The sequence below is a fragment of the Anolis sagrei genome, chromosome 6, assembly GCF_037176765.1.
Source record: "Anolis sagrei isolate rAnoSag1 chromosome 6, rAnoSag1.mat, whole genome shotgun sequence".
Classification (NCBI taxonomy): Eukaryota; Metazoa; Chordata; class Lepidosauria; order Squamata; family Dactyloidae; genus Anolis; species Anolis sagrei.
In genome coordinates, this window is record NC_090026.1 from 113,561,847 (window position 1) to 113,575,205 (window position 13,359).

The following is a 13,359-nucleotide window of genomic DNA, read 5'->3' on the forward strand; positions in this document are numbered from 1 at the left end:
CTTCTTATTTCTTTTAAAGGTTTGGAAATACAGTGCTTAGTCTTAATATGAATGCTGTTTGTTTCTATTATGCTATGGTATTGAAATTCATTGGGGCTTTAACTGTATATTGTTTTAATTCATCCTGGGAGAAAGGTGAGATATAAACTGAAAAAATGAATAATCACATGTGAGGACTCCTGAGAGATGAAAACCCTTTAGCAGCTGTGAAGATGAAGGAGAAGTAACATAAATCTGCAGTGACTTTCTTATTGGACCTGTTTTTTTCCAGCCATGTTACACAGAATCTGAAGTCTCTGGCCACAATACCATCATAACCCCACACACACCAAAAAGGATGTATGCCAGGCACTGGCAAACTTTGGCCCTCCAGGTGTTTTGGCCTCTCAGAAATACAAGCCAGCTGACCAGCTGTTAGGAATTGTGGGAGTTGAAGTCTAAAACACTTGGAGGGCAAAAGTTTGCCCATGATGTAGAATCAAAGATTATAGTCTGTCACTACCCAATAAGATCATGCTAGGACCTTTTCTCACTTCTTGGAATGTGCATGGAACGAGATAGTTTTAAAAAACCAGCCTTCCCATTCTTTGAACCACTTTGAGTCTTCTTGTAAAGAGAAAAAGCAGGGTATAATAAACATAACAACGACAACGACAACAATATATGGATTTGCTCTACTGAATTGAGGCTTCTTCTGAAGGCGAGATGACATCTATGCATCAGATCCTTTTTATTTAAGATTGATGTCTAAGTCACTGCTTCTTCAGTTATCTGATATGGATGAAAACCATTTATTTACTTACTTTTCAGCATGCCAGCAGTGATATTATATTTGTGTCTATGAGCTATAACTGTTTCTTTCATGGAAGTTTTCAGGAACCAGCAATTGACTCAATTGTGAAGCATTTTTTCTTTAAAACAACCTCCCAAGAAACATCTGGCTAACATTACTTTTTAATGAAATAAAATGCAGATCCCTGTCTGTCACAGGAAGACTACAGGGCACCAAAGTAACAATATAAATAACAATAACACCAATTTGAGTTAAACAGAGTCTTTAAAAAAAACTACTACAACAACACATGTGTTGTTAAGATCACTATAATTAAGGTATCTGTGTTATTTCTATATTCTTGATGTCTTCAACAGAATTCAGGACAGTATCTCATGTGAGATATGGTGAGGTGCTTGGAAAAATGGCTTCCAACCTTTTAGAGCAGTGGTTTTCAACCTGTGTGTCCCCGGATGTTTTGGCCTTCAACTTCCAGAAATTCTAACAGTTGGTAAACTGGCTGGGATTTCTAGGAGTTATAGGCCAAACACCTGGGGACCCACTGGTTGAGAACCACCGCTTTAGTGAGATTATCAGCACAACAAAAATAATGTGATACAAAATCTCCAACCCTTTCTACTCTTGTATACACAAGTCTTACCTGAACATGTCTCCCAGGCCTTTGAGCATTCCTTTCTTGGCTTTGATTTTGTCCTTCTCTTTGTCACGATCTTTTTTCTTGTCTTTCCCCATTTTTTTCCTGTCTCCTTTGTCTTGGTTGCCATTCATCTGTCTTTCCAGAGAATGGGATGGCTGGTCACTTGATGTGGACACAGATTCTCTACCTGATCGCGAGCTTTCTTCAGTGTCTTCTTCCACTGAAAAATGAAAATGCATGATAATATTTATGGAGACGGAAGGGGAACAATTAAATTTTTTTCTCTAAATCAGCTTTTTAGAGAAATGCATATTGTTAATTAACCACATGACTCGTGTTGTGCAGTGTGTTGTGAAATCTTTACCATTTCTTTGACAGAAAGTATTTATTCCCTGTAGGTCCATAATTACCGTACGAATAATATACTGCTATCACCGGTACATTATTATTTCTACTGATCTCTGCAGCATTATTCATGTAGACTTCACAACATTTTTGGAAAAGGTAGGCTTTTGATTTAGCTTGATGTCTTAGTGTTTTGTCTCCTTGCATGGATATCATATTATGTGCATGTGGGTGTCATGATGAACCATGGCTTCATGGGATGTAAATCTGTGAAGTCTTGAATACTATGCTTGCCTGTTTCACACGTCATTTCAAGTAGTTCAGTTTAGTGCTGTTCCCGAATGCAAAACAATGGATAACATAAGAAGTTTCTTTAAAGAAAAAGTTAGTTTCATAAACTATTGCTATGAAACAACAAATAATAGTTGAAGATAAAGCTTAGGAAAACTATTTTTGAAGTGCATGTTACAGAATTCCACAGCTCCATGCCCGCTGGTCATGCATACTGGGGAAATATGAGTATTGCTCTTGAATACACACATTCAGTAGGTTTCACTTTTCTGCAAAACATACTATAGTTATTTTTAAAAACAGGCTCTGAATGGGGACGATACTTGAGGATCTGCAAAATCCAGCAGGGTTCCAGCACACACAGAGAACAAAAGCTGCCCTAATTTCTTTCTGCATTGTTGGAAAGACCTCTATAGAGACTTCCCCACTGTTTCACAGTTCATTCTCTACTATCTCATAGTAATACAGCTTCACTTCTAAGATTGCAGTGCAATAACATGAACTAGGTACTGCCCTGCCATTAACTTGTTAAATCAACGATCCAAGGAGATCTATTATGTATTCAAACAGGTATGAATACAAGCAACACTGCATCTTATCAATCATGTGTATGCTAAGGTAAAGGTAAAGGTTTTCCCCTGACATTAAATTCAGTCGTGTCCGACTCTGGGGGTTGGTGCTCATCTCCATTTATAAGCCGAAGAGCCAGCATTGTCCATAGACACCTCCAGGGTCATGAAGCCAGCATGACTGCATGGAGCGCCGTTACCTTCCTGCCGAAGCAGTACCTATTAATCTACTCACATTTGCATGTTTTCAAACTGCCAGGCTGGCAGAAGTTGGGGCTAATAGCGGTAGCTCACATTGCTCCTCAGATTCATACCTGTGACCTTTCGATTAGTAATTTCTGCAGCTCAGCAGTTTAACCCACAGTACCAACACTATGCTACTTTTCTGTATGAACACATGGAATGCAATACAGAAAATCAAATTTGACTAAATTCTTGTTTGCCCCTGAGGGAATAGCTGGAGCACAGAAGTAGAGTTTGTGACTTACTGGGAAACATCCTAAGTTCACTCGAGACATCTCTAGTTACGGGCCATTATAAGCAGCACTTAGTTAGATGGATCAAAGCATTGCTTCAATATACAGCAGGCTTGAGTTTCTTTTAACAACATGATTCTAATCAATTAACCATTAACCAATTGCTATTGTCATAATTTGGGGAGTATTTGGACACAAATTAATTTATATATTAAAAGCAAATATCTTTCTGCAGAACATGGAGCTTTCACAAATTGGCTTTTTTGGGACTACAACTCCAGAATCCCCCTTGTCACTTTATCTAGACCAAAAATGTAGTATCTCGAAGCTCTGCCAGAAGCCCGACTATTCACTAGTTTAGTGCATCAAAGGCAGAAAACTGTTATCCTATTAAAATTCAACTCCAGGCAACAAATTACATTTTTGATTTGTGTGCCGGTGTGATTGTTCAGGGGTGACATTAGGTTACAGAAAAGAATCCCCTTCCCTTCCTGAAGGCAAAACATTAAATCAGGCTGTTCTTTTTTTCTTTTTTCTTTTGCATATGACTGAAGAGCAGATACATATTTTATTAAAGAAAACCTACAGGGAAAGTATTATGAAGCTACTCCCCTAATTACGTTACAAATAAGCAATGTATATGAGAAAGTGTAGCTGTTAAACTCAAAGTTGCTCTATAATGAAGCTACTGCACTGCTTATTTTGTTATTTAAGGCCAGCAAAAGATCTAGCAATTAAGAAGCAAGAGAGATTATGGAGATCTGCCAATTTATTCACATTCAAATGGCTTGCTCTCAGACAACATAGGAGGGAAAGAAAGAGGAAAGAATGTTTATCAGACATTCTGCGATTTCGAAAACAAGTACTGATCCAAACATGCCAAAAGGTCATCTATTTGAATCTTAGCACACATACATACTCTCCATATGTGTGTGTGTACACACACACACTTGTACTTACACACGGATATCCTCCTCCCAACATATAACCTTCCCATCTGTCTTTCATACATTGCTAAAGAGTTTGAATGGCCTATTGTTCTTAAAGCGCTTTAAATAAGCTCACATAGTCCTTTATCACGTGGAGCATCCCTACGCATTAAGAATTCTATACAGGACATAATTATGGTTTATTTATAAACAATTCAATGCAATTCTTTTTCAAAAATGCACAAAAGGTCAACGGCTGGCAAGATGAAATGTTCTCCAACACATTTTCCAGCAAGAGTCAGCACTGTTTTTTTTAAACAAAAGCAACTTTTTAGATCCTACTGAAATAGTTCTACAATTGAAGTGAAATGGAAAATGTAGACACAGCCAAACTCTGATTGCTAAGCATCATCTTGGTGCCTAGTGAATGTGGTGCAGTTGTTGGTAGTGTTGGACTGGTTGGGGTTCAAGTTCCCAGTGAGCCATACAATGGATGGATGACCTTAGGAAAGGCTGATGTGGGGACAAATAAAAGAGAATAAGAACTACAGGGAGTCCCCGAGTTACAAACATCTGACTTACAAATGACTCATAGTCAAGACAACAGGAAGTGAGAAAAAGCTACCCCTTGAAAGGAAAATTAACTCTTTTCATATAGAAAAGGTGGCTCCATTGAAGCTTTATCACCAATTCTTGTTCCGACTTACAAATGAATTCAATTTCAGATCACTTGTACATAACTTGGGGACTGCTTGTACATATATCACCTTGCGTTTGCTGTATCAGAAGCAGGATTAAAATCTAACACACACACATCCAACTTGAATTGCCACAGTTCCATCATATAGAAGTCTGTTTAGCAGATTTGAGAAAGGCCATGTAAGATTTTCAGACAGAGAGCTCACATTTCCCAGATAACTACAAATTTCATGAATTGGAGCCAGAACAATTAAAATGGAATAATAGGACTTTACTTTTTTTAAGTGTGAATGAGTCCCTAGTTAATAGCTGAATTGAAGGCTCAAAGGAGATATCCACAGGTATCACAGATCACTAGACAAAAGCAAGTCCTAAGTACTTTGGGTGTGCAGGGAATGGAAATTAAAGTATGTTAATAGCAGTAGAAAAAGCAGATAGCTAAATAGTTTAGTATCCAAGCAGATATTAAATTGGGGGTACATTTCCAGAAGAAGACTTTTATAATGGACCAAAACAACAACTATCTTTTCCCACCTATCTAGCTGCAATTCATTGTGCTTTTCAAATAGCTTCCACTGTAACTTGGGGATTTGGGGAATCTTCAGAATGGTAGACAGTGAAGCATGAGGAAGAAATCAATCAATCCACCCCATGCTCAGGAAGCACAAGGGATTCAATCCCTTGTGTCTTACCTTTTATTGCCACTGGTTAAGTTTACAAAAAACAACAGCAAGAAGCAAAAGAAGAGTACTTTTGACAGCTATAGAATGAAGTAAACCTAATTTTGCACCTATTGAACAGAAAATAACATTTCAAATGATCTTGCAGTTCATTGTGAGATTATTTTTAGTACAATTTAAAAAACTGAACCACAAACTTATATGGACAAATTTACTCATTATGACAATTCCTAAAAAATGTAAAAAAAAAATTCCTTAAAAAGCTGCCAGCATCCATTAGTTTTTCAACAATGTTTAATGTAACACACACAAAATATCCTACCAGATACCACTAAAAACATTGTTAACATTAAAATCAAAAATTTAATAATGTTCATCTAAATTTGCCAATATCTGAATTAATGTGATAGTCTATTGTTTTTTAACATGACTGTCATTTTACTAGCTCATTGATGTGCAATTCAATAATAATAAGGTTGGCTTTAAAGAGATTATTTTATGTTAATGACATCCTCCACATGTTGGGTCACACTTAGGGTTAAAGAACTGGAAATGTAAATGAATACCCATTAGGGTGGGTAATAGCTGATCATTAACTGTGTGCTTTATTAGAACTGCCAAGCTTACGTATTCTAATTAAAGAACAGAAGTAATTTTCCTCACTTTATGGATGAACTTTTAAGGTAGAGATATTTCATTCTAAATGCAACTTACTTCTTTTCACATTTTTGTTAAACTTTAAAGTATTTCCTCTTCTTACTTTTCATTAAACCCTTTTCTTACCAGATATAAAAACTTCCATCCAACAATCTATAACAACATAATCGGATACAGCTAAACTGTATCATCTTAAGAGGTTTCCTATTCCAGTTGTACATATAGTATAGTCTTATAGTAGCCATCAAAATGCCTTTGGAAAGTCCAGAAATGGAACATGAGTGCCAAAACACCTTTTTGTTCATGGTCTCCAACAACAGGAATGAAAGATATGTTGCCTCTGACACTGAAGCCAACAAGGACTACTTCTGGGAATGGAATTAGATGAAAGCCCATTTTCATCCACAAAATTACTCCATTCACGCCACAAAAAAAAAACTTCGAGAAGGAGGAGATCACCTAAACTGGTGTCTACCACTATATCTTGTGGTAGCTAAATCAATAATCTGCTGTGGAAGGAAGACTTTGCCTTTGTCTATCCTTCCTCTTTAACCATGTTGATGCTCGGGAACCACAAGTGGGAGTCAACTGTTGAATATGAATATCCTACTAATGAGACTCCTTTGGGCAACTGTGTGAATGTAATGCTAGTAGAAACAAGCTTTTGGTTTGCATGGTATGATTTGATAACTATCCCACTTGAAGTAAACATGAAGGAGGTGCCAGCACCAAGGATCTGCCACATGCTTTACAAAACATAAAAAGGATCCTACCCAGAGGACATATTCTGGCAGAAAGGTTAAGTGTGTATCCAGAGGGAATTGACATGAGCAGTTGGAATGAAGACCAAGAGGGCCAAGAAGGCACCAGAAAGGGGAAGCTCATTGTGTTGGTGGAAAAGAAAAAAACTGCAATAAAGAAAAAGTAGTATCATCGAAGTCTTAGATGGACCATGGAAAACTGAGTGGGCAAGACAATACCAGCTGCAAAGAACAACATGAGATTTACACACACAACACAAAAATAAAAAAAACTGGTACAAGAGGAGTCTGGAATCAGTAGACCATGAAGGGATGTTAGAAATTATAATATAAAATGTAGGCTAAAATATTTCACTGTTAACATTAATAGCATATCTAAATGGCACTGCTAAAGCCTTATACCATTTGAAGAAGAGATTATGTTAAAAACCGAAATGGATCACAATGTACTGAAAATGGACTAACAGTAAACTCATAGATGTCTTGACTCAAAAATACATCTCATTACTTTCAACTGGATTACTCACAGGAAATGTACATCTGATTATAAAAAGGCCATTAGCAGCAAGAACAATTTTATAGAAATGCAAAGAAAGGAGCTAAAACAAAGAGATGCTTACAGGTTTCCATGCCCTCGTCATCCTCATCTGCCCCGGGTTTATCATATGACTTGTCAATTGCAGCTCTGAAACTTTCATTGCATCCCCGCCCCCGGATTATCCGTGGTCGTGGGCGATGGAAGGGAATATCACCATTCAGAGTCACTTCTGCAACTGCTGTCTGCAAACTTTCTAAAGAGCTGGATTTCTTCAGTCCTAATGAAGGACCCACATCTCTGGTTGGGGAACCTTTACAAAAAGAAAAGAATAATATTAGGATTAGTAAAGAGGAATTCTCATGCTTGATTTATTCACAGTCACAATGGCAGCCTATGGGGAATATGATCAACATTATTCACACTATCTCTCCAGTCTGTAGGGAATTATAGGCAAATTGGTGGGATGGAGCAATGAGTGTGTCAAGTCATATTCTGAATTTGACAAGGTTAGCCTTGTCTCACTTCTTAAATTGGTGGGAAGGTAAAGTCATCACTATTACTTCAACAATTTAATGAGAACAAAATAATTACGAAGCTGTTAAAAAAAAAAAAACACCACCAGGGACTAAATATTAAAGATGCCAACACTATATATTTGATTGGCATAGCCAGTTAATTTCTTTTTCAAAAAAAAGAATAAAAACAATTCAATGTAACCACTGCAAATGATGAACATTAAGGAGATTTTATTGACCTAAAATTAGCCTGCATTCTCAGAATAACATCTAGGGAAAATTCTGCTTCACTAGCTACTTTCATGAAGTGAATTTTAATAACCTGCACTTAAATATTGCACTGTTCCCAAGGGCTTGTCTACATAGATTTTTCTCCCTAGGATTAATTAACCCATATTAGTTAATATGGTTATTATACATTACAGCTCATGTCGACAATTATTATGGACTAAATGTGAGTAATGTAAATTTTCTTACCTTGATTAGAAACAGAGATTAACACAGCATGATAAAAGCACTAATCATCTCAAATAAACATTTACACAGGAAATATTAGCTAATAAATAACATTAATAATGGGGAAAATGGAAAATAAATCTGTTAATTAGCACAGTGTAGAATAATTTTTGAATGAAGTGCATATGGATAACTTCAGAATATTCAATGGACTGGTTCTAAAAACATAGTTGCCATGTGCTATTTTACTGAAGGTTTACTATTAATTGTTTTTATTATTTGCAAGTATTTCCAAATCCCCATGATTACAAAGGATTATTAGTGTTATTATCATGATAAGGTAATTCCCATTCCTAAACAAAGCAACAACCTTTCTCCTGAAGTATTTGGCATCAATTATGTATTCTAAGAGGAATATAAAATTTAATAACTGAAATGACTTATTGAAATTTTATTTTAAATCCTATCTGCCAGCTCTGCTTCATGGTACCAACTAATTATGGGTAAGGGTCAGCAAAGAACATTTCATCCATTTGTCTGCTGCCATGACCAAAATTGTTCTAGACTTGTTTCCAAACTTCCGTGGCATCAACCGTCTTAAAGAACCATGAATGCTTTTTATGAAACAGGGGTAAAGAAACCTTATTAGTGCGGGGTGTTAATATATTTCCCCCACTGACATAAATAAACCAAGACTCCAGTGACAGCCCAAATGGGATGCAATGTTTTCCAAAGTGTTTGCAGTGAAAGTTTGGAAACAGAAAAATTTAAGCATCTGTCAACTTGCAGGTCACAATAAATGCAATGAATTCACACCTATATGTTTGGTTTTTTTTAAAAAAATCCCAGATGATAGCTCCCCCCAATCATTTGATAGAAAAAAGACTTGAGGATAACTAAAGACAAGAGCAACTTGATAATATGAGCAAGAAAGGAACAGGAAGGTTAAGTTCTTTCCAGCTGTGTAAACAATCCTAAGCCTGTGCTTGTAAAATATTTAGAATAATGTCTGGTGTGAGCATTGCACATGAGTCTCCCCTCCCACCCATTACCCATTTTCAAGAGAAATATTTCTGATCTTGACATGTGAAAAGAACCTTTGGTGCAGAGGATGTATCCTATATTTTACAGCGCCTTCATAACCATTTAACCCAAATCTGCTGAGTGACTCATTCTCCATGATTTATTTCAATCCAAGAAAGGACGAGGAAGAAAAAAATATATCTAAAATCCTAAAAACATGTAGGTGAAATTTTTGAAAGAGTAAGGGACAAGGTTGCCATGAATAAAGCAGCTGTTAAACAGCTTTACTCTTTATATCACTGGGAGGGGAAAGGTTATCCTACACTGGGGTAACTATAAACTTCCTCCAATTTTGCATTTGAATCTCTATTTTAAATGAAATATGCATCAATATTTTTCTAATTACCAAGCGGGGCTGAATCCCTTTTGTAAACAGTAGCTACATTTATGTTCACAAGGGACATTAAAGAAAAAGCTTCTTTTCTCCTTCCCAGTATGGATCACTGTGAGAACAATATTTATGTAAGTTGCATGATCCCAAAGGAAAAGCGAGATGGGATATGACCTAATGTTCCCAGAGTACTGTAAAATTAATAATGGATTGCAGGAATGGTAACAGTATTTATTGAACTTGGGTGGCCATAAACATAAATGTGGACAGTCTGCAGACACTGGAAGAAGGAAATAACCCTACATCAGCAGAAATATGTACTGTGGTGATAAAAGCCCTATTTCTGTGTTAGCAGTTCAGTTCCACGGCTTGTTTCTCCAACCTGGCACCCTCCAGATATTTAGAGCAAAAATTCCCAGAATTCTAATTATTGGTTATATTATAATTTGGAATGGTATGGATTAAAACCCAAGACACTTTTCTTCGAAACAAGGAAATAATTCACAAGAACTACAGAGATGACCAAACACAATCTATTTTATGTAATTTCAAGAAGACAAATGATTGGGACATGTGTAATATTTTGTCTATCTACTTTAAACTAAGCCATATTGAGTTGAGTGGGTATTGTCCTCAAGATAGGTTCATTTACAAGCCACCAGTACAAGGACCTTAAAAGACCCTTCCAGAGGAAAAGAACATCAAAAGGTATACTTAACTCTTATATCCCACTACCCCAATATCTGCCAGTGACATATCAGAGCTAATTGCTGAGCCTAGAACCCCAGGTTTTGGCGGTGACCAGGGGAGCATTTGCACAGATAAAACTTGTGTGCCAGCTGTGCCCATACCTTGGGAAGCCTGACTTAGCCACAGTAGTCCACACTCTGGTTACATCCCGTATATACTGCAATGTGCTCTACGTGGGGTTGCCTTTGAAGACTGCCCGGAAGCATCAAATGGTCCAACAGATGGCAGCCAGATTGCTAACAGAAGCAGGACTCAGGGAGAATACAACTCCTCTGTTGCGCCAGCTCCAATGGCTGCCAGTTTGCTACCGGGCACAATTCAAGGTGCTGGCTTTAGCCTATAAAGCCCTTAATGGTTCTGGCCCAACTTACCTGTCCGAATGCATCTCCCCTTATGTAACATCTACAACTTTAAGATTGTCTGGGGAAGCCCTGCTCTCGATGCCACCTGCGTCACAATACGTTCGGCAGTGACGAGAGACAGGGCCTTCTCAGTGGTTGCCCGTCAGCTATGGAACACCCTTCCTAGGGACATTAGATCAGCCCCATCCCTCTTAACATTCCGGAAAAAAGTCAAGACTTGGCTGTTTGAGCAAAAATTCAAAAATGTAGTGCAACAGACATAGGAATATGGAACGACTGGATGATGAGATTGGACTTTTTAACTAGGAGACATGAATGATTTATGTTTTATTGATCATGTTATGATTTTATATTACATGTTAATATTTTTGAATGTTTTTATGGTGTTGTTGGGCATTGAATTGTGCCTCTGTAAACCACCTTAAGTCGCCTGCGGGCTGAGAAGGGCGGTATACAAATAAAGTAAATAAATAAATAAATTGTCAAAGCCTCACAGATGCAAATGGGCAAGAAAATTCCTTCCTGGACTTGAAGTGACCAACAAAGCTCACACTGCACTGAAGGTGAAATAGATTACACGCCAGATATGAAAGAAGGTTCATGAGGGGCTGTTTTGTCTCTCAATAACTAACTTATGGATCTTCCCTCTGCATGTGAGCTGGCACATAGTGCCAGGCTCAGTTAACTCTGGCTTCTGTTCATGGCTATCAAATTACCTCCTTACACACAACATTATTCACCGCATGTTCCAAGAACTGTATTGCAAATCTAATGAAGTAGGTCCTTGCCTATGGAATCATGCATGACAATAACTGTACCAATCCTTACAATACCATAATACTTTTTTGTTATTGCTCCCCCCCCCCCCACAACAGACACACAACATTATTATTCTGTATGTAATCTCACAATTTGCATTCTGGTGCTTTAGCTGCAGCCGAAGAGCATATAAGGAATTGCCAAACAAATGTAGGAGCTATCAATAGAAGTTCAGGTAGCATAGGGTTTCTTTTAAATAACTATTCTTCATTATCATCCAGTTTTGCTTGGTATTTTGACTGACTACTGGTTTCAAATTGTTCCTTTGGTCAGATTAACTGCCAATCCTGTAGTTTTGGTCTTCCCCTGTGGTATGTGGCTTAGCTCTCTTATAACCTTTTCAGAAACTATTTGCTCTGTAAGGAAATTTGTGGTCAAATTGTTCTCTCACTGTGTCTCTGACTACCCTAACCCACCCCCATTGGTTTTGACATATTGTCAAATCATACCACTAATGTGGCCTTCACCCACATATGTCAATTAAAGTCCTTGGTGCTCAGATTGAGCAACACTGTCACACATTCCAGTCTCCTCACATTTCTTAAAAAGATGACACTGAGAAATCAACTTCTGACCAAAAATTGTGATTATCCTTTGACAGGTAACACACAAAAAATTCTCATCATACCAGACATCAGAATATGAAACCTTAGTGAAAAGACGACATCTAATAGACAAACACAGAAATCCCTGGAGTAAAAAAATAGCCAAAAAAATACTGTATAGTCAAGTTGTTAACATTATCCCACTAAAGAAGGAATTGACAGTACTGTTGGTCAGGAATAGTTAATACTTCAAACCTCCAGAAACCCTTTCTGGTTTTTTTCTGGCGATGCACAGACTCCTTGATTACAAAGGCCCTCTTTTAATGATATGTTCTGAGCTGAATAATTTAGCATGGGCTTATTCTTTCCTTTTGCAGATACTCCTGAATTAGAGAATGCTTAATACTGATCATGCCACTAATAATATTAACATAAAACAACAACTAATGAGTGTTAATAATATAAACAGCTGATAAAATGCAATGACTGAAATTCATAATATTTACTATACACTAGTAATGTTCCTAGAGGGTGAGATGACACATGTTTGGGAATGGACAAACACATGCATCCAATTTAGGTCCCTGATTACATATGAAAATTATTAACATTGCTTTCTTCTATAGCAGGAAACTTTCACAGCAAAGGAGAGGCAGCCACCTTCTAGGCCACTGTAGAGCCAATTGGTTCAGGGCAAGAGTCGATCCAGTTATCACAAGACCTCCAAGCACAAACCACAACCATAATTAATTATCTTTCTCACTCTATGTCACTTAATCAAAGCTGGGCAGGATTTGGGTTTTTCAACCTAATTACTATTTGAAAGTCTGGAGAGGATTTTCCTCCTTTGTGTCTAAGCTCAATAGGTATGGACCAGTATAATTCCTCTTTTACTCTGGTGGAACATTTTGGGTGAAATCAAGTTGAGTTGGATTACTAATCTCTAATTGGAACAGATTTGCAGGTTGACTAATGGTTGAGAACCCCTTAGGAGGCAAAGCATCAGAGTAGGGCCCCACGTTTTATTAAAGGGAGAAAGTGGTAAGCAGGGTTTGAAAAATGATGATCAATGCATATACAGTACACAACTATAGAGCACAACCAGTAATTTGCTAAGAGGTTT

The 13,359-nt window shown here is 37.3% G+C and overlaps 1 protein-coding gene across 13 annotated transcripts in view; it reads right to left on the minus strand.

Annotated features, from left to right (window-relative positions):
• Positions 1 to 13,359, minus strand: part of PARD3 (par-3 family cell polarity regulator) — a 620,400-nt gene that overhangs the window by 163,821 nt on the left and 443,220 nt on the right. For all 13 annotated transcript variants that reach the window (XM_067470360.1, XM_067470359.1, XM_060782524.2 and 10 more), the window contains 2 exons: positions 7,458 to 7,685; positions 1,434 to 1,650 (listed from right to left, as the gene is read on the minus strand). In XM_067470360.1, the coding sequence (XP_067326461.1) occupies positions 1,434 to 1,650; positions 7,458 to 7,685 (445 nt within the window). The remainder of the gene's footprint in view (positions 1 to 1,433; positions 1,651 to 7,457; positions 7,686 to 13,359) is intronic.